General features: G+C 43.7%; 1 protein-coding gene across 1 annotated transcript in view; it reads right to left on the bottom strand.

The window, feature by feature from the left end:
- LOC126983753 (receptor-type tyrosine-protein phosphatase F-like) overlaps positions 1 to 20,743 on the bottom strand; it is a 124,480-nt gene that overhangs the window by 79,871 nt on the left and 23,866 nt on the right. Inside the window, exons 3-6 of the mRNA XM_050836835.1 lie at positions 16,339 to 16,483; positions 14,464 to 14,507; positions 6,061 to 6,296; positions 4,999 to 5,086 (exon numbers count right to left, since the gene is read on the bottom strand). Of these exons, the coding sequence (XP_050692792.1) occupies positions 4,999 to 5,086; positions 6,061 to 6,296; positions 14,464 to 14,507; positions 16,339 to 16,483 (513 nt within the window). The remainder of the gene's footprint in view (positions 1 to 4,998; positions 5,087 to 6,060; positions 6,297 to 14,463; positions 14,508 to 16,338; positions 16,484 to 20,743) is intronic.

Consider the following 20,743-nt stretch of genomic DNA (forward strand, 5'->3'; position numbering starts at 1 on the left):
ATTCCTGTATCCAAATCATTGATGTAAATAATAAAAAGCAGAGAACCCAGCACCGACCCTTGAGGGACTCCACTTGTAACACTGCCCCATTCAGATTTGTTACCATTGATTTGCACTCTATGCTTCCTACCACTAAGCCACGCCCTGATCCAGTTCAAAGCTTTCCCATCTACGCCGTGAGCCTCTAATTTTAGTAATAGCCGGTGATGAGGGACTTTGTCGAACGCCTTACTGAAATCTAGATATAATATGTCATAGTTTTCATCTCGGTCAACCGCCTCGATTACTTTAGTGTAGAAGGACAACAAGTTAGTAAGGCAAGACCTACCCTTTGTGAACCCATGCTCTGAATCATGAATTAAATTATGCTTTTCTAGATGGTCCCGAAAGCTCCCGGCTATAATTGACTCCAACATCTTTCCTACAACTGATGTTAAGCTAATTGGGCGATAATTTGAGGTGGCTGAATTGACTCCCTTTTTGAAAATCGGCGTCATATTAGCTACTTTCCATTGATTGGGCACATACCCAGAATTTACCAACATCTTAAAGAAATCGGTAAGAGGGCCACTAAGGACCTCCTTGCACTCTTCCAGAACCCTTGGGAATACTTCGTCTGGGCCCGGCGATTTGTTTTTCTTCAACCTACCAATCTCATCCTGGACTACTTGCCTAGTGATGATCACATCCCTTAACTCGTCGTTCTCTTCGCCCTCATATACCTGAACTCTCTCCGGAATGGTTGTTAGATTTTCCTGCGTGAAAACTGAGAGGAAATAGTCATTCATCATTTGACTCATATCTTCTCCATTCTCAACGAGCTCACCCGTGTTTGTTTTCAATGGTCCAATTCTGTCCCTTGTTTTCGTTCTGTTTAATTTGAAGAAGCCACTGGGATCGCTCTTGGCCTCGTTGGCTACCCTAATCTCATAATTTCTTTTTGCTAGGCGGGTGTTCTTCTTCTCCGACCTGGCTAGCTCAACATACCTACCCCTGAGGTGGATTTCTCCGTTCTTTATTTTCATATAATTTTCTCTCTTCAAGCCAATTTCATGCTTGAGTCTGCGGGTCATCCATTTGGGATCGTTATTTTCCTTCCTACGTGCTTGGTAAGGGATATGCTGTCTCTGACCCTCTGCAGTTACTCTAACTAAAGCATTGTAGGTCATTTCTACATGGTTCCCCTGTCTTTCCGGTTCCAGCCCTGAGATCTGGCCCTCATCCAGCCCTAGGGTTCCCCAATTTACCTCTTCAAGGTGTCTTCTGAGCCCCTCATAATCAGCTCTTCTAAAGTCAGGCACCAACACAGGGTTGAGTTCATGGGTCACCGCCCAGTCTATTTTAAACCTAATTTCCTTGTGATCACTGCCACCTAATTCTCCCCCAACATCTAGCTCGCTGATCATATTCTCGGTGTTAGTTAAGACCAAGTCTAGAATGCTGTTACCCCTGGTGGGCTCAGTTACTGTCTGCTTGAGAAAATTATCTTGTATTACTTTCAGAAAATCCTCAGATTCTGGATCACCCACCACGCCTTCCCAGTCTATATTCCTATAGTTAAAATCCCCCATTATGCAGACATTTTTGCTCCTACTCGCCCTGTCTACCTCTAGCAGTAATATATCAGTGTCCTGCCTGTTAAGGTTGGGTGGCCTGTAAAGAACCCCTAGAATTAGTTTGTCTTTCCCTTTGTGGACGCCCACCCAGACTGATTCTGAGTCGCCATTTGTTTGAACAGAGTTGTTAGCAGAACATTTATGTGTCTTTAACATAAAGTGCCACCCCCCCCCCCCTCCCCTTCTTCCCTTTCTATCTTTGTGAAACATCTGATAACCATCTATTTCATACCCCGACATGAAGTTTTTGTTTGCAGTATCCACCCACGTTTCCGCTATAATGTCAAATTTCTCGACACATGCTTTCCCCCTCAGTAGATTTATATTGTTCCTGAGAGTCCTACTGTTGGTGTAATAAGCCGTAGCCCATCCTTTCTTATATCCTTTTGATCACTCCTGCGCCCCCTAGTCCCAGTCTGCGATGCAAAGTCACTGATGACAGGCCCTCCCTCCTCGCCTACTCTAAAAAATCCTGTAGGGTGCTAAGTGATCGCTCGAGGGAGTCTGCAAGAACCTCCATCCCCTGGAGTGACAGGTGCACGCCATCCTTGGCAAACAAGGTGCCTTTATCGTAGAAGAGGTCCCTAATGTAAATTGTTGGGGTGGTGTTGGAGGGTCATGCGACCCCGATCTAGCACAGCTTTTGTGCTATTAACACTTGTTGGACAAAATATGATGCTGTTTATTATGGAGATAGTATATTTCTCAGGAAATCACTATATGATTGACTTTTCAATTGCTTGTTGTGCAACCGTCATTGCCCGCCGCCACAGTCGCACAATAGCTCGCAAAAAGACTCAACTTGCTTATTGTTTCTATATTTCACTCACCGCTGTTTTTCCTGCTGTATAATCCCCCCAGTGTTCATGGGTATTGAACAGCAGAGCGACTTATTTTTGCACAGAAGTATTTATCGCTACACCGACCATCGTGTAATGGGTTACGCATTTCCAAACCTAATTTTATATACGCTATTCCTGCAGTATTTGGCTGCCTTAATAGTTCAGTAGATAATATTCAGTATTTAAAAAATGTAGTGAGCGCATTTTTTGGTTAACCACAAAACCAGTCTATAAAATTATGTTTGTCAAGGGTTATTTATCTTGAAATACGTGTATAATACGCGTCGTAACGTCCCCCCCTTCCTCCTCCCTGCACCAGGGCCCGGATCCTCAAAGGCTTAGTTCGTAGTTTTGGGCCCTTAGTGCGTAGTTTTGAGAACATCGAGATTCACAAAGCTAACTACCAACTAATCGATGACGTCACGGGTTACCGCGCGGATCTACAAACGTTTACCGCGCTCTGTGTGACGTTAAATTTGTTGTTAAATAACTACTGCCTCGGAGCTGACGGTAACGATAACAATATTATCAGATTTACGTATAAATGCTTATAAATCGCGTTTTTCAACTTGAAATATAACTTTGCGAGTAGAGGAGGCCCATTTCTTTATAAAATGATGAGGTATATGATAAGTGTGGGCGGTATGGCAACACCCGGCCGGGGGATTGCCAGACCTCCCTCCTCTGCCTGCTGTGGAGGATGGCTTGGCGACGAGGAAAAGTTGCCGAACTTTATGTAATTTCTGATTTACTAGGGAGAATTTTGCCTTTTCCTTCTATATGTAGATACAGAAAGCGTTAATTTACCCATACATGTCAACAGAACGATCTTACAATATATAATAGCGAAGAAATCCGAGGCATATAGATGCCCAGACTCAATTCTGCCCGAGGCTCAATTTTGTCGATGACAGGGGCCTATATTTTTCCTTCCCCTGTCATTATTGATGAATCTCAGGTGTCGCAACTTGGTGTGAACATGCCCTAAGTCTTCACCTGTGGAAATATATTGATGCATATGTGATTGGTATCCTATTTTCTGAGAAAAATGAATGTGCGATCATGGGTGTCGGAGTGCTGCTCTGGAGGATGGCTTGGCGACGAGGAAAAGCTGCCGAACTTTATGTACTTTCTTCTTTAATGAGGCAAATTTTGACATGGTCTTTGTCATCATAATAAAGAATGATGATCATGCTAGTTCTAGACGCCATATCAGTCGAAAAGAACCCCACATACACGAGCTTGAGCTAAGATAACAGAGGCATGTGGATGTCCGGGCTTAATTTTGCCCGAGGCTCAATTATGTCCGTGACACCGCCCCCATCCGTGGAGGGACCTTGGACCTTTGTCGGGTGACAGCTATCCCATGAGTTGGGCCGCAGATATGGCAAGACAGTCTTAATTTTCCCTATTCCTTCCTTCCGTCCTTCGTTCTGTCTGCCTCGATATCTGTCCCATATTTCTATTTGCTTTCTTCCTGCCTCAATCTCCTCCGTATCTTCTTTTTCTTCATCTTAAGCATGTTCGTAGGTAACAAGACATCGAACAGCAGAGCTACTTTGACGTAAATGTGCAGCAAACAACGAAATAATTGAATTCGTAGATTACGATTTAGTACAGTTTACCTTGAAAGGAAGAAAAATGGGAAAAGAGAATGGGTTTCTTGAACCAGCAGCTGGAGGGGGCTCCCTAGGATTGGCTGACGGTTCTGTAAACGTGCTTGCGATTCGCTGCAAGGCCAATGACGTCATCAACCAATCAGCGGCCTCGCTGACTTAGCGCGCCTCTAACTACAATCTAAGGTTTGCTTCGTGAATCTGACGCTAACGTCGGTAGCTAAATCAATAGTGCGTAGTTATGTTAGTTCGTAGTTATTGATTCTGTTTGTGAATTCGGGCCCAGCAGCAGACAGCGGCTGTTAGTCATGGAAGGCTAGAAAAAAAACTAGGGTTGCCACCCGTTCCTTAAAATATTAATTCGTGCTGTATTGGAGAATGAGATGTTGCGTTCCTTATTTTTGTTTAGCTCAAGGTGGTAACCATAACTGAAACTCTGTTCCCATTATTTACCTCTTTAAGCACTCTCGTCTCGCGGCGAACAATGGGAACCCACGCTCACATCTTCGACTTATACAAAGATACTCGCCAGTCCTCCTCGAAAGACCGACTTGGTCGGCTAGGCTGACGTTAGAGTCGGTATATCGGCATCCCCCCCCCCCCCTCCCACCTTCATGAGCCGTCACCCGGCAAAGGACGTATGCGCTTGACCCTGACGGCCTCCATATTCCCCATGTCCCAACCCGTGAGGTAGCGGAAAATAAAGCACACACACACAAAAAAAAAAAAAAAAAAACCGCATATCACCATTGAAAAAAAACTTTCAGATTTTAGAGTTTTCTGATTTTGGAATTTCGAATAAAGGCTTCTCAACCTGTACTGAAAACTGGAAAACATGGGAAAATATCATTGTTAAACGATGGACTGGTTAGGGATGATGATGATGATTGCAGGGCATCGGCAAGTACGATATAGTCAACTCACAGGTCACGTTCATCCGGTATCTGTTCTTGGTGCGGTTTTCTGGCAGGCTGCTTGCTGATGTGTTGCTTGAGAGTAGGATGGGAACTTTCTGTTGGGGTTAGAAAGGCATCTTGCAACACAACACAGGCATTATATCTCCCTCTCTTGCACACACACACACACCCATATAACCCCCCCCCCCCCCCCCCACACACACACACACAAAATGGTGCCTGAACAAGAACAAGTACCAAGTCGTATCAAGAGCAATAAGGAAGCTAAGGTTAAATTAAAAAAAAAAAAAAATGTTTCGAGAATGGCATAATCAAAAGAAGATGATCATTTCTAAATTATTAAAGTTTAAAGATATGATACAAGATAAGCAGCCACAAGTAATCTGCCTGACAGAATATTAACTAAGCTTAATTATTACAAATGACTCCCTGAACATCAAGGATTACAACATCTAGAGAAACGACAGGAAATTGAGGAATGGAGGCTGCGTTATGATTTCAACAAAGAAAGAACTAAAGGTTAAAGAGATGAAGTTGAATCTACTTCTCAAGTGGAATTAATAACAGTAAAAATAGTAACTTTAGAATGAGATGTAATTGTGGCAACTCTGTACATGCCTCCCAAAACAAATACACGGGGCATAGAGGAATACCAAAACTTGCTAGATAGTATAATGCAGTGTTCAAGAACTCTGCTACAGCAAATGGAAGATAAGTCTGAATGGATTATACTAACAGGAAAATTTAACGCGATTATTAATTAGGACATTCTAGATGTTCTGAGTGTAGAAAACTATTCAGTTGGATGAATCTTCTTTGCTAGACCTTATATTTACCAGACAAGAAAATGAAGTTGACAACTTGATATACACCCCTCCGCTGGGCAAGAGTGATCACAGTCCTGGAGTAAGTCTAACCTCCTTGAACTCTGCAGACACCACCACCACCACTCACTGCAAATGCTTCCTTGATCTCTGCAGACACCACCAACACCATCTTCATTACCACCATCAATATCTCCACCACCACCACTACCATCACCATCACCACCACTACCGTCAATACTCACGGCAAACTCCTCTTTGGTTTCTGCGGACAACACGGCCCTCAGGAGATACGCCTCCAGGTCTTTTTGGGAAACTAGCAGCGTTGCGTTAGCATAGATGTCTTCCTTGGCAGGGTCTTGGCTGACATGGGATGGGCAGGAGTTGTTCCATCCCAATGTCGGTGAGTCTCCCTCCCCTTTGTTGTGGTGCTCCAAAGGGAGGAAGTAGGGATCGCCGCGTAATGTAGGGAGTGGGTAGTCTGGTGGGAAAAAGATGTGGGGTATTGGAAGAGGGAGTGAGGCATATCAGCAATGAATGGTAGGGTATGGTGGGGTAAGTTGCCCCCTTAAGGGAGATTGCCTGTTGTAGCCACATTTTTTGCAATAGAATTTTGAAAAAAAGTTATGTTGAAATCTTAGGCTAAGGCCTATCTATGGTATATATTATATCCACTCATTATGATTTTGACTTTATTATAATGACAATTTTTTAAAAATAATAAAGGGGGCTTCTTACCCCGCATGTGGGGTAAGAAGCCCACTGGGTAGGCCTTTTACCCCACTCTGGCTTACAGTAATAAAACTCACAGAAACATAAGGAAAATATTTTTTTCACATTATAAAAATATAAAATGTATTCCCTTTTGAAAACAATACCCTAAAAATCTCTCTTGATGTGAAATACAGGAACACAGTCAAATTTGTGTCTCCTAATGAACAGAATGTAAAACTAAACAATTAATTAATTTTCTAAAAGGTATCCCCTTCTTTTAGACTAGTAATATTAGACTAGCTTCCCTTTCTTCTGAATTTTTGTAACAAAAGGAACATCTACTTTCATGAAAAATATATGGAACTAAATATTCAATTAATTTGATAAAATATGTCCTTTCTGTTGAATATTGATATCTGAAACAGTTAAAAACACCAACTTCCTTATAGTCTCAAACTCAAAAGTGTTCACTTATGGATGCCTTTCAAAAACTTAAACATGCAGAATGCACAACTGGAGAAGACCTAGATCTGTATGTATGTCAAAACTGCGAGTCTGATTAGTCATAACAGTATTGTTATTTTTCTTTATTTATAGCATTACTGTAATGCCTAATCAGACTCGTAGTTTAGACTTACATACAGATCTAGGCCTACTCCAGTTGTGCATTCTGCATGTGAACAATTTCTACAACCCAAACATTGGACCCATTTTTCTGAAGATCTGCTATTAGCAAATGGTTCCCCACACACCAAACAAGGCCGTTCATTCTCATCAGACGAAGCTGGAGATGGAGTTTTTTTTCTTTGCTGCTGTTAATGGATGAGTTGCTGATAATAAATGAGAGCTCTGAGATAATTACACAAGATAACCCCACATGTGGGGTAAAAGGCCTGCCTGTGGGCATCTTACCCCAAAGGCACAGGGGGCAACTCATATATACACAAAATGTCACCATCTTTCCTTCAAGTAAGTAGGCAGAGTATAATCACATGCAATATGATCTAGACATCTTAGAGCAAGTATCCATAGCTATCAGGCTAACTCTACAGTTCATTGTCGCTAATTACTTATCATTAAAATCACTGAAAACTTACAAGAAATTAGTCAAAAAGAAGGACTGTCCCCTTTTGGCCAGAGCAACTGCCCATTGTTTACTCCAGTAGTTCCTGTGAGCACAGAGAGTTGGCGTTGCCTACTTGATAATGTGACTGGTTGAGAAAAGAAAGAAAGACAAAACCAAGGGGGGGCCTTTCACCCCAGAGGGGCATCTTACCCCACCTTACCCTAAGATATATAAACATCATCATCGGTTTCAGTTAGTTTACTGCATGTAAAAGGTCTTTCCCAACGTTATCCACAAGTTGGTGTATTCCGTCCATTCTAACCACCCAACTCTGTCTGAAATTGATGTATTCTGTCCTACCTACCCAACGTATTGCATGATGTTATAGTCGGTTCATCCGAGACTGAAGTGTACATTATCGCGCAACGCCAACCTGCAGCCACACGGTGTGTCCGATTTCTTGGATTCTGTATCCTAGCCTACGTATAGTAAACATTCGTCAGTGTCAATAATATGCAGGCAGCAATAACAAATACCGTCAATAATATTCGATTATGAGTAATAAATAGTAGTAATGTCACAAATAGCTGTTTTGGTATTTTACAGGATCCCTGATTATGATTATTAAACAGCCTTGGCGCTGTCCACCACCGAGAGAAAAACAGGCTTTATATTAAAAAAACGGCTAAATTCGACATTACTAATATTTTTCTAAATCAAAAATCAAAATCGACTATAATTGACGGTATTTGTTATTGCTGCCATTATATTATTGACACTGACGACTGTTTACTATGCGTAGGCTAGCATACAGTATGCACCTAACTCAGTATACACCAAGTCAAGTCATACGCAGGTTTGTGGGAGGAGACAAGGCAGAGGCGTGGTTTATGCGTGACACTGCTCGGAACCAAACTAGAGAATGTAGAAACAGGGATTTAGAGAAAACGAAGAAAGGCGGACTAATTTAAATCAATCATTCCAACATGCCCTCCCTCACACCCCACACCGCCAGTTGTAGGCATTGGAATTACAGTCACGCAATAGCACAATAAAAATACTTTTTTTTTTTTTTCGTCAGTGGTTTGCCTGAACGCGCTGTGAAAGAAGTCGAGAATGCACATCCAGAGTGCACATACGTCCCCAACTTTAATCACCCCTGAGCTGGCGGGGTTTTTTTTTGTTTTAGCTTCAAGTGACGTCATCCCGCTGCTCCGCCCCAAAACCGCCTCCTGCGCGTATCGGTCGCAGTTTGAAGCAGAGTGACTTGACTTGGTATATATATAGACTTAGGTATCCACGAAATCGAATACGCAGTGTGGCTGCAGGTTGCCGTTGCGCGATGATACACGCCTCAGACTCGGGTGAACCGACTTTTTTTTATAGTACATTACATTCTGCCCACCTAAACCTATTATACATTATTATATTTCATCCTTCCCATCCAACTCATTGTCTGATATTACTGTACTTCATTTAGCCCCCCTAACTCTCTCAGATTTTACTGTACTCAATTCTGCCCACTTAACTCACTGTCTCGTATTACTCTACTCCACTCTGTCCACCTACATTAACTTTCTCAGATTTTACTGTACTCCATTCTGCCCACTTAACTCACTGTCTGGCGTTACGGTACTCCATTCTGCCCATCTAACTCACTGTCTGGTCTTACTGTTCTCCATTCTGCCCACCTAACTCACTGTCCGTTTTTTTTTTTTTTTTACAGAAAAGGAGACAGTTCAAGGGCGTGTAAAAAAATAATGAAAAAAAAACGCTACTAACTGTTCCTGAATAGAGAACAGAAGAGTGGCCAGAGAGGTCAATTTCAGGAGGAGAGGTGTCCAGATACCCTCCTCTTGAAAGAGTTCAAGTCGTAGGCAGGAGGAAATACAAATGAAGGAAGATTGTTCCAGAGTTTACCAGCGTGAGAAATGAAAGAGTGAAGATACTGGTTAACTCTTGCATAAGGGGTTTGGACAGTATAGGGATGAGCTTGATTAGAAAGTCGTGTGAGGCGAGGCCGCGGGTGGGGGGGAGGCATGCAGTTACCAATTTCAGAAGAGGAGTCAGCGTGAAAATATCGATAGAAAACAAAAAGAAAGACAACATCGTGACGGAGTTTAAGAGGCAGAAGACTATCGGTAAGAGTAGGAGAGCTGATGAGACGAAGAACCTTAGACTCCACTCTGTGCAAAAGAGCTGTGTGAGTGGAGCCCCCCCACACGTGAGATGCATACTCCATACGAGGGCGGACAAGGCCCCTGTATATGGATAGCAACTGTGCGGGGGAGAAGAACTGGCGGAGACGATACAGAACGCCCAACCTCGAGGAAACTGATTTAGTGAGAGAGGAGATGTGATGTTTCCAGTTAAGATATTGAGTTATTGATAGACCGAGGATATTTAGTGTTGAAGACGGTGACAGCTGAGTGTTGTCGAAGAATTAGGGGATAGGTGTTTGGAAGATTGTGTCGAGTTGATAGGTGGAGAAATTGAATTTTTGAGGCATTGGAGGACACAAGATTCCTTCTACCCCAATCGGAAATGATGGCAAGGTCTGAGGATAAGCGTTCTGCAGCCTCCAGTCTGGAGTCATGTACTTCCTGTTGAGATGGTCTTCTATTGAAAGAAGTTGAATAATACAGAGTGGAATCGTCGGCGTATGAGTGAACAGGACAGTTTGTTATGGAAAGAAGATCAATGATGAATAACAGGGAGAGAGTGGGTGATAGGACAGAGCCCTGTGGAACACCACTGTTAATAGGTTTAGGGGAAGAACAGTGACCGTCTACCACCCCAGAGATAGAAAGGCCGGAAAGGAAACTGGAGATAAAGGAACAGAGAGAGGGATAGAATCCGAAAGAGGGCAGTTTAGAAAGCAAAGACTTGTGCCAGACTTTATCGAAGGCTTTCGATATGTCTAGCGCAACAGAGAAAGTTTCACCGAAACGGCTAAGAGAGGATGATCAAGAGTCAGTTAAGAGAGAAGAAGATCGCCAGTAGAACGCCTTGCGGAACCCATACTGGCGATCAGATACAAGCTTAGAAGTGAAAAGGTGCTATTGAATCTTCCGGTTAAGGATTGATTCAAAAGATTTACATAGACCGGAAAGTAAAGCTATAGGGCGGTAGTTTGAGGGATTGGAACGGTCACCCTTCTTAGGCACAGGCTGTACGAAGGCGTACTTCCAGCAGGAAGGAGAGGTAGATGTTCATAGGCAAAGACGAAAGAGTTTGACCAGGTTGGGTGTCAGCACGGAAGCACAAATTTTAAGGACAACAGGAGGCACTCCATCAGGTCCATAAGCCTACAGAGAGTTGACGCCAGAGAGGGCACATTAAACATCATTTTGAAGAATCTTAATAAGAGGCATAAAGGAGTCAGACTAGGACTAGGAGACCAGGGTAGGAGGAATATGCCCAGAATCGTCCAGGCACCGAAAGTTTGAGCGAAGAGTTCAGCCTTAGAGATAGATGAGACGGCGGTGTTGCCGTCAGGGTTAAGGAGAGGAGAGAATGAAGAAGAAGTGAGATTGGAGGATATATTTTTGGCTAGGTGCCAGAAGTCACGGGAATAATTAGAAAAAAAAGAAGGTTTTGTCACTTCCTATTTCTGAAACCGCTTTTAGTAAGCTGAAGAATAGATTTGGTACGGTTCCGGGCAAAATATAAAGACCATGGTTAGCAGGAGAGCGAAAGCTGTGGTACATTGTGTGAGCTGCCTGTCTATCTTTAATAGCACAAGACCAAGCATGATTAAACCAAGGCTTTTTAGCATGAGGAGTAGAGAAAGAAAGTGGAATGTATGCCTCAATTCCAGAGAGAGTCTCTCTCCTGAAAGCAGTAATCATTCCACGGAATTGAAAGGTACATCATCAGGTTGTCCCATCGAGCTAAAGCAAAATGCCAGAAACATCGCCTCTTCGGTGGGTCCAGAGGATGTACAGGAGCAATAGGACAAGATACAGAAATAAGGTTGTGATCGGAGGAGCCCAACGGACAGAACAGTTTGACAGAGTAAGCAGAAGGGTTAGAGGTAAGGAAGAGGTCTAGTATGTTGGGCCGGTGTCCAAGACGGTCGGGAATACGTGTAGGGTGCTGAACCAACTGCTCTAGGTCGTTGAAGAGAGCAAAGTTGTAGGTTTGTTCACCAGGCTGGTCAGGATGAAAGCCAAAGCTGGTGGTGAACATTGAAATCTCCCAAGATGGAGATTTCGGCGAAGGGAGACTGGGTCAAGATGTGCTCCACTTTAGAGTTCAAGTAGTCAAATAATTTTACAAAGTTAGTAGAGTTAGGTGAGAGATAAACAGCACAGATGTATTTAATAATAGAATGACAATGAAGTCTTAGCCAGATGGTGGAAAACTCAGAAGAGTCAAGGTCGTGGGCACGAGAGCAAGTGATGTCGTTGCGCACGTAGGCGCAACATCCAGCTTTGGATTGAAATTTAGGATAGAGATAGTAGGAGGGAACAGAGTAGAGATTGCTGTCAGTAGCCGCCGAGACCTGTGTTTCGGTGAGGAAGAGAAGGTGAGGTTTAGTGGAGAAGAGATGGTGTTCCACAGAATGGAAATTAGAACGAAGACCGCGAATGTTGCATAAATTGATAAGGAGGAGGTTTGAGGAGTTATTAGGACACCTCTCAAGTCGGCAGCCAGAAGAGGAGTCCTCCCTGGGGGAATTTATGGAACTGCCTCGGAGTCCCCGCCTGGGACTCCGAGGCAGTTCGTTTATGTGCCATTTTGAATTTTAAATTTTGGGAAAAGGTGTGTATGTTGTGTGAGTGTAGTGTGGTGTAAAAAGAGAGAGGATCTGTCTTTAGAAAGCATGCTGAACTACTCTCTAGTGTTGATGAGATAAAATGGAAACGGTTAGTGAGGACATGGGAAGGGTAATTACGCCCGTTCAGCACACCCCCTTCCCATATATCCTCACCGGGAGTAGCTTACGCCCGTTCGGTAGGTGTCTTCCTACGGTATTACTGTACTCCATCCTTCCCACCTAACTCACTGTCTGATATCACTGTAATCCATCCTTCCCACCTAACTCACTGTCTGGCATTACTGTACTCCATTAAAGCCCACCTAACCCACTGTCTGGTATCACTGTACTCCATCCCACCCACCTAACTCACTCTCTGATATCACTGTATTTCATATTGCCCACCTAACTCTGTTACACTGCAGTTTCCACTCATTAGTGTAAATTTGTAACTGTAATGTGTATGAGCAGCAATATACAAAAATGAGGGTTAGGTAAGTTCAGTACATAATGGTGGAATTGTGCCTGAACCTTTGAGGCGGAGGGAGAAGACTGGGCGTAAGAGACAGAGCCAGTTTCTTTTTTCTTGTTTACACATCCTAGGAAGAACAAGAAACAAGTTGCAAGGGAAGGGACTTTCGGTCTCCAAGGTCAAGACCAGGGTACAGGTGTTTGGGGGCTTGCTGGATGAAACAGTACAGGCTGTCCATGCGTGTGGCGAGGACATTGAGATCTCGGAAAATTTCACATATCTTGATGGCGTAGTTCATAACAATAGTGGGTCTCGCCAGGAATTCTTATGGCAGATTGGCCTGGCCCACGATGTTATATATATGGACTCGCTCAGCACGTATATATGGCGTTGTCGATGCCTGTGGAGAAGGACAAAGACCCGGATCTTCAAGTCCCTTGTTCTCCCTGTCTTACTATATGGCTGTGAGACATGGACTCTAAATAGAGAGTTGGAGAGGCGGATTGATGCCTTTGATAATAAGTGTCTACACAGGATCATGGGATATCGCTGGAATGACTTTGTGTCGAACCGCAACTACTCCATGAAACTTTTTTTACATATATTATCTTCATAGTCCGCCTTGGGTAGGCGGCGGCCGAAGTGATAGCGTACTGGACCCACATTCGCCGCGTGATGGACGACGCGGGTTCGAATCCTCACGCTACCACTCGGATTTTTCAGTCACCGCCGAGTGGCTTAAAACTACCCACATGCTGTCCTGAAGACCACCCATCAACCCGGACTCTAGAGGAAGCCGTCCAAGCGAATCAAAAACGAGTTCCGGGGGGCAGCATGAGCCAATGCAAGATGGCGCCACTATAAACACTCGCCTGCGCCAGAACGGGCTGGGCCGACCATCAGGCCCCACCTGGAAGAAGCCTTGGGCCGACCATCAGGCCCCACCGGGAAGATGCCTACCGGCGCAATAGGCAATAACGTAAAAAAAAAAAAAAAAAAAAAAAACGCCAGTTCTGGCTATACGGGCACGTGGCACGCTGCCCAGAAGCTGACCCTGTTCACTGGATTGTCTCTGATATAAGACAATCCTGAGTGGAAGTGGCCAAGGGGACGCCCACAAAGTTTGTAGCTTTGTACAAAAATCACAAGTGGACAGTGGACAAACTAGAACAAAACCAGGCAAATTAATGTTTTTCCTTCTGTGTATTCCCCCAGTGTGCATACGTATTGAACAGCAGAGCGACTTATTTCTGCGAGGAGGTATTTCCCGTCCCACACTGCGTGCCGAATAAATTTAAACTCAGCAAACCTAACTTTACGTAACCTACCAAATGGGGGGCTTCACCCACCTCAACCCCTCTTCCATTTGCGACGGAAAACCAATAAGGCAGTGTGTTGTATGGACACAAAATGTCCGAGAGAGGCTTCGCCCCCCTTGGCCCCCTTCTACTTTCCGGAAGTCACTTGTTACTGCATTGCATTCAGGGACTAAAAATGAATCCATGTTGTAAGTATTAACCTCGCCAGAGGAGGCTACCCTCTCGTGAATATTACCCCAATTACAATATGCCCTTAAGAGGCATTGATAAATATTCACAACGTACACCCTGTCAAAACTAATTCAAAGTACTTACCATTTACGATGCGGTCTCTGGTCATTTTCACCCTCAGTTGGTGCCTAGGGACAAAGGAAGTAATGTGATGACAGAACTTCTTGACAGACCCACGCACACACACGCACGCACACACACTTACACATGTCATGAGTCATGGAAGGAATATGAAAGAGGAAGCCTGTGGAAGAGACATGCATAGCTTTCCACAAAGAGTGGTGGAGGCCTGGGATGCCCTGGAAAAATATGTGGTCCATGCGAGGACGATTCATGATGGCCAAGTTGGGTAATGATAATTATAGTTGATATAGAGACGGGACAGTACGAGCGTAGTTCCTGGACTCAGGGTTCAATGTTTGCAACTGTCATGTTTCTGGCATATGTAAATTATATAGATGGCATTTTTGGCACAGTCACATGAATATCTTTGTTGATGATGATAAATTACAAAGACCAGTAGAGAATTATGACATGTAAAGAATTACGTTCTGTATCGTCTCCGACAGTTCTTCTCCCCCGCACAGTTCCTATCCATATACAGAGGCCTTGTCCGCCCTCGTATGGAGTATGCCTCTCATGTGTGGGGGGCCTCCACTCACACAGTTCTCTTGGACAGAGTGGAGTCTAAGGCGCTTCGTCTCATCAGCTCTCCTCCTCTTACTGATAGTCTTCTACCTCTTAATTTCCGCCGCCATGTTGCCTCTCTTTCTATTTTCTATCGTTATGTTCACGCTGACTGCTCTTCTGAACTTGTTAACTGCATGTCTCCCCCACCCCCTCCCGCGCCCCGCTGCACGCGACTTTCTACTCATGCTCATCCCTTTACTATCCAAATCCCTTACGCACGAGTTAACCAGCATCTTCACTCTCTCATCCGTTACGCTGGTAAACTCTGGAACAATCTTCCTTCATCTGTATTTCCTCCTGCGTATGACTTGAACTCTTTCAAGAGGAGGGTATCAGGACACCTTTCCTCCCGAAATTGACCCTTCTTTCGGCCACCTCTTTTGAATCTGTACAGGAGCCGCGAGTAGCGGGCTTTTTTTAATAGTGTTTCCTTTTTTTTGTGCCCTTGAGCTGTCTCCTTTGTTGTAAAAAAAAAAAAGGTAGGAATGAAGTCTTTAATGGCAGATGGAGTTCAATACAGAAAAATGCCATGTAATAAAATTTGGACTGTGTGTAAAATGCTGTTAACCTTTCCTTTCAGGATGATGGATCACTGGGTGTTTGGGGAACCTGGGGAAGGCGAGCTTATGCCAGAAGCTGCACTGTCCCTGTGTCCCGGGGTAAAAAGTGCACGCCAACCTGAGGCTCAAGGGCCAATGATACATAGATGAGCACCGCAGCCACGGCCTATTCTAACGTATGCTCCCAAGGTTACCTTTACTCTTTACTGTTTCCAGGAGACCATGTAAATAAAAGAGTTAAAGAACACGTTTAGAAGATTGAGAAGGTGCAGAATTCAGCAATATGGCAAGTGCCAAGCCTGAGAGATTGCAGTTATGAAGGGAGACTTAAGAACTCTTGACTACCAACATCAGTAGAGAGAAGGAATAAAAGGACATGCGATCATGCTGTGTAAATGCATCGAAGGAAAATAAATATTTGACGAAAATTTATTTATTGCACCCAGACCATCATACTCAAGAGGAAACAACAAAAACGTATATTGTAAGAAAAAAATAAAAGAAAGATGTGAGAAAATTCAGCTTTTTTTCTGACAATACAGTAAATCATTAGGATATACTACAGGAAGAAGTGGCACGTTCTGAACATACTCCCAGTTCTAAAGATTAATATTATATGAAATAGTTAAAGATGTGGGTGCACTACAAGCTAGACTCAATACTGCTAAAATACAATTAGGTATGAACTCGTGCGGGCACGAACACTCACCGTTTCTTAATGCAAACAATGGCCAGCGCTGCTATCACCAACAGCATCGCCGCCATCCCAGCCGCCAGACCCAGCCCCTCAAATGTGTTGTTGGGGGCTGTCACAAACCTGAGGGGGACACTGCACAACCCCTCAGTCCAGGAGCCTGCGGGCACGTGGGAGAGGCAAGGTTAGAGCTGGCTGCATTGCTTTCCGAGTGTACGATGACAGTTTGGAGATGGACCACGGCGTGTGTGGCTTAGTGACAGGGTCCGGAGGGTTCAAGTAATTTCATGGATGAAAACATCAGACAGGCCTTGCTTTATTGTATATTGGTTTGTTTTGGCGTGTCAAACAAAATGCTCACCATGCGGCAACAGCTTATAACACCGTTCCTCCAAGGGACTTTATCACGTTCAAGAACTATTCGCCAAACTGTGCTGAGTTTGAAATCCAGCTGTATCTTGGGAAATGGCCCTGAATTGGAGCAAGAAGTCAGCACGCATCTCGCTGGAGGTAATGTGAAGCCCGACAATATTATGAAGTGCACAGGAACAGCCACGAAGTGCCCCCAAACCTCGAATTTCAAGAATAAGCTTGATCAAACTCGACGTAACGGTAACCCAAACTAAAGACCAATTACCCATTGTGATTTGCTATGACTCTCATGACTCGAAATATATTAAAGCACCCGGTGACTGCGACGCCACCTTCCCAGTTCACCTCATCACCCATCAGCATGGACTACAGCTGCCTGTCCCTTTGACCTGCCTATCCGACAACTAACTGAAGCTGCTGAAGTTGAAGTGTGACCTAAACCTAGACGTCCACATAACCAAACTGAGACTGGACGTGCGATTACTTCAGCGAAGGGAAGGCGCAGGAGGAGACAGTAAAGCCCCGTTCACACTGCGCTGACTCCGGGCCACGACAACCCAGCGACTATTCCATTTGACAAGTTGGTTCCCACGCTCCAAGAAGGGGGTTGAGGTTTTATTGGGGTCTTGGTGTCTTGCCGACTGTCTAGGACATTCGGACAACTAGTTATCAGCATGTCGTGCTAACCCTCACAATTCCATACTCCCGTCACGACGTCGGCGCAGCATTCGGCAACAGTCTCAAGACCTCTTTCAAGACATGCCCGACCCTTTCACATCAACAGCCAAGACCTCGTGTACCCTAGAGTCGTGGGTAGTCGTGGCCCAGAGTCGGCACAGTGTGAATGGGGCTTAAGGTGAGTTGGGGATGATCCGTACAACTTTTTTTCAAAAAATTGTAATAGAAAAAAATGAGTCAAAAGTGGAAAACGTGTATACGCTTGACAAAAGACAAACTACAATGACTACAATGTGTACAATACACAACTCTGGGAACATTTTACAAGTAGGTGAAATCTTTTCATACTGTACGGATCTTCTACAGGTGTGGATGAGCTGTATGGCTGTAGTTATCAAACAGTAAAAAAAAAAAAAATTTAAATTTAAATGATGGCAAAGATCTTTAATAGCATCATAATTCATTAACTGGACCCTGAATATGATTTTAAGATAGTTTTCATTAATAAAGATCGTGTACAAGCTAAGATAATGAATTTCAAAGTCAAAGAAAAAAAAAATTACTAACTACTAAAAGTACCATTTTTTTCATAAATAATTGCTATAACATTACAGATTTCTGTATCCTACGCACTGTACTATGTCACTGGATTGCTCCTGTACCTTTCCCGGAGGGAAACAACCCTTAAACAGCGAGGGCCTATAATGCTGATATACTTAATGCGCGGGTTAGTATGAACATTATCATAAAAAGCGAAAATATAAATACAATAGTATGTCATCAATGAGAAAATTGTAAATTGAAGTATTACAGCAGTTCAGATAAAAAGAATAAGAGTGGTACATAAATAATTAGAAAAATAATAGGCCCTCATAAATCGCACGCTTTCCAAAGCGCGGAAAAAAAAAAGAGAGACATGTCGGGTAGAGTGATGGCTCCGGGGGGGGGGAGCCATGGACAGCTTGCACTCGGGGTCCGAGGGTGCGAGAACCACCATTTTGTTTGTTTGCATCCTTCCTGTGCCTCATCCCTCTCCCTCCCTCCCTCCCTCCCCCTCTCTCTCTCTCTCTCTCTCTCTCTCTCTCTCTCTCTCTCTCTCACCCTACCTCCCTACCTACTTACCTCCCTCTCCCTCTCTGCAACAGAAGGGAAGATGGAAACAAGGAAGGAAGGAAGGTAGAATGAGTGGAAATAAGAGAGAAATAAAAGAAGGAATGGACAGAAAGAGAGAAACAGAAAGAAAGAAAGAAAGAAAATAATGAGTTATAGTCACAGAAACAGATAAAATAAAGAAAAACGCAAATATGAAGAAAAATGTAAAGTCAAGGAGAAGGAGAGAATAGAGAAAAAAAAATAAAGAAAGAAAGAGACAGTTGTATAGATAGACGGACAGACCAGGAACATGCAAACACACGAACTGAAAAGGAAAAAAAAAGAACACATAAAAAGTAATTAAGAAGACAAAAATCGTTGAAGAAAAATTTTAAGACCAAAAGACAAACAGACAGATTTTTCCTGTGATGATTTTTTCACACGTTCGCGCCCACGCCCACCTTGTGATACCCTCGCCAAGGCCGATGTTGAAGGCAACTATCTGCCTCATCATAGAGGGTAAATCATATTTACTGCCACTAGATGAATCCTCAAAGATCTTAGAGCTGTCATACTATGGCATTTGTGGTGGAGAAGCTCTCGCTCCACCTGCTCCCCCCGCTGCCCCCGGTTCGCCACGCGAGTTATCAGACACTTCCTCCATAGCTCCATAAATCACGACTAAGAGTCTGAGACTTCTATGCCGGGTGATTATCACTAGCCTCTCCAGCGATAGAGTTACCACATGTCTCCAGAACATTTGAGAGAAAAACGAGACTTCTGAATTCAAAACTCGAGGTGCGAAAAAACATGCCTTGATAGATGATCACCGCAGCGAGCGAGCCACCGGACCGCACCTAAATAGATGATCACCACTGTTTGAGGCAATTGAGGGTTAACAGTTATCTAATGCAAAAGTGTAAATTTGTGGTAACCAAACAAGTAATTCATCTAATTTGCAGTGCAAAATTAAACTAAAAGAGCATTATCCATTCTGAAATAGTTGATAAACCTGGTATTGTATGCTGTTTGTGACTTTGCTAATTTGACGAAGCACTTAAGCCTGGAAGTTGGTGCTGACACACTGGGCAGCAAGACCCCTATCACTCGTTCAGGTTTTGCGTCACCTGTGTCCTCTATTTCTGTGAAGATGAAGGTGCCTCTCTTACGAATTTTCATCGATTTTCTAAGGAATGAGACGTTGAAGACACTAGTAGACTTTTCACCACAATCAATTATTTTAGCTACATAATATATTGGGGTGTCCTTCATATAAAAATACATTTTGTATGATTTCCAATTATTCAACTGACATTTCAAACAAAGGTCAGAGGATGTTTATGGGATATGCACCACTTTAGTTAAGCTAGCAACAGTTTTGTTCTGTTACAAAACATGAAATATACCTAAGGATTATGAGTAAATGAATCAAATCGCTACTGGCGTAGGTGTCACTGCCATGGATTACATGGCAGCATCTTGTGTAACAATATTATTAACACATACATGAATACCATAAGCACAAATTGTTTGTTTATAGTGTGGACACTCCGTACACCACTCTACGAATCATTCATACGATACAGTTTAAATTTAAACAAGCACTCATGTCATCCTGTGACTTAGGAGTTCACTGTCATCACTTTATTTAATCACTTCTAGGCATATCCAAGCACTCTGTGCCTCATCACCACACTATTGACATATTCATGGACACAAGAGATCATTAATTGGTGGCGAAACATTACATCGAAAAAAAAAAATCTCTAAATTTAACCAAACATTCCCCGCCAATACAGTCAGTGGTCAGCAGTGCGCACCCGTTTTCCTCAGTACCTGTTGGTGGGAGACCATTCTAAGCCCATAAATGTGGCCGAACGGTGCGTGCCCATGTACGGTTCATCCCCCAACTCACACGTGGAGAAGGTTCTGAATCTAGAGGAGACATTTCTTCGGCCAATACATGCGAGCACCTCTGCTACAAGTACAAAGGGTTGCAATCAACAGCACCCGTGGCTATGGTTGACGCGGACCCCAAGTTTGCGTATGCTGATGTTGGAGCCAAGGGATGGTCGTCTGATGGCGGACTGTGTTCTGACAGCGCCCTGAGCATCATTGTGGAGGCTGGCAGCATTGGGCTGTATCAACCACGTCCACCTCCAACCAGGGACAAGTCAGTGCCCTGCATCACTGTTGGGGAGGTTGGCTTCCCCTTGAGGGCGGGGATGATGGAGCCCTTCTCACAGAGGAGCCTCAATTAGGACTAAAGGATAGTCAA

Source organism: Eriocheir sinensis, chromosome 5 (genome assembly GCF_024679095.1).
Source record: "Eriocheir sinensis breed Jianghai 21 chromosome 5, ASM2467909v1, whole genome shotgun sequence".
NCBI lineage: Eukaryota > Metazoa > Arthropoda > Malacostraca > Decapoda > Varunidae > Eriocheir > Eriocheir sinensis.